The sequence below is a fragment of the Sporobolomyces salmoneus genome, assembly GCF_050403485.1.
Source record: "Sporobolomyces salmoneus JCM6883 DNA, S_salmoneus_JCM6883_v1_ctg210, whole genome shotgun sequence".
NCBI classification, from domain to species: Eukaryota; Fungi; Basidiomycota; class Microbotryomycetes; order Sporidiobolales; family Sporidiobolaceae; genus Sporobolomyces; species Sporobolomyces salmoneus.
This window is the reverse complement of record NW_027480953.1, coordinates 272-993: the sequence shown is the minus strand read 5'-3', so window position 1 is coordinate 993 and position 722 is coordinate 272. Positions and strand designations below refer to the sequence as shown.

Here is a 722-nt window from a genome sequence, read left to right as displayed (position 1 = left end):
TTTACCTTGTCACCGAGAGCAGAGAGACCAGCGGAAGCACGGTCAGTGAGGGAAGCGTTTGTTTCACCTTTAGCTACCTCCCTACGGAGTGGAACGAAGATAAGAGTCAGCAAAATAGTCGAAACGGAAAGGAGAGTGCCGAAGTGAACTCACTTGTTGGCTTCCTTCGAAGAGGCAGAGGTGTACTCTTGGACAGTCTCGGAGACGTAATTGACAGCGTCAGAGACGGTGTTCTTGATCGAGTCGACAGTCGAGGTGGAAGTGGTAGAGGCCCTAAAGGAGACGAGAGAGAATGAGTATGACGCGGAAGGGCGTTCGCGTTGACGAGCAGTGAGACTCACATTGTTGATTAGAGTGTGTAGAGTGGTTGGGTTTCGAGTGAGGGATAAGTAAGTTTGGAAAGTGAAGAGGGAGAGAAAGAAGAGAAGAGAGAGAACGACGTGGAAGTGAGGCGTGATATTCGGGACTTTCGGTTTTGGGAGCCCGAGAGTGAATGACGTAGTGTACAGTATTTCGACTTTTTCCCGTTCGAGAACCGCTCCGAGCACAGCGTTTCTTCAAGGGAAAGCTTTTCATCCTCTGAGCTACGACGAAATCCATCGTGCACTGTGACAGATACATACTGTACAGTCTGAAGATCTACGGTAGATCGGCGGTGGTAGAGAAGCCGCGGGAGATTCGAATCGAGGCGAATCCAAGTTTTCGTTCAAAGTGGCCTGTGC

At 50.1% G+C, this 722-nt stretch overlaps 1 protein-coding gene across 1 annotated transcript; it reads right to left on the bottom strand.

Annotated features, from left to right (window-relative positions):
* JCM6883_000684 (uncharacterized protein) lies at positions 1-273 on the bottom strand (the record flags this gene model as incomplete). Its single annotated transcript, XM_076635749.1, has 2 exons — positions 1-81; positions 154-273. Coding segments are annotated over 2 exons (201 nt in total), but the record flags the coding sequence as incomplete, so codon positions are not given.
* Positions 274-722: the final 449 nt, after the last annotated feature.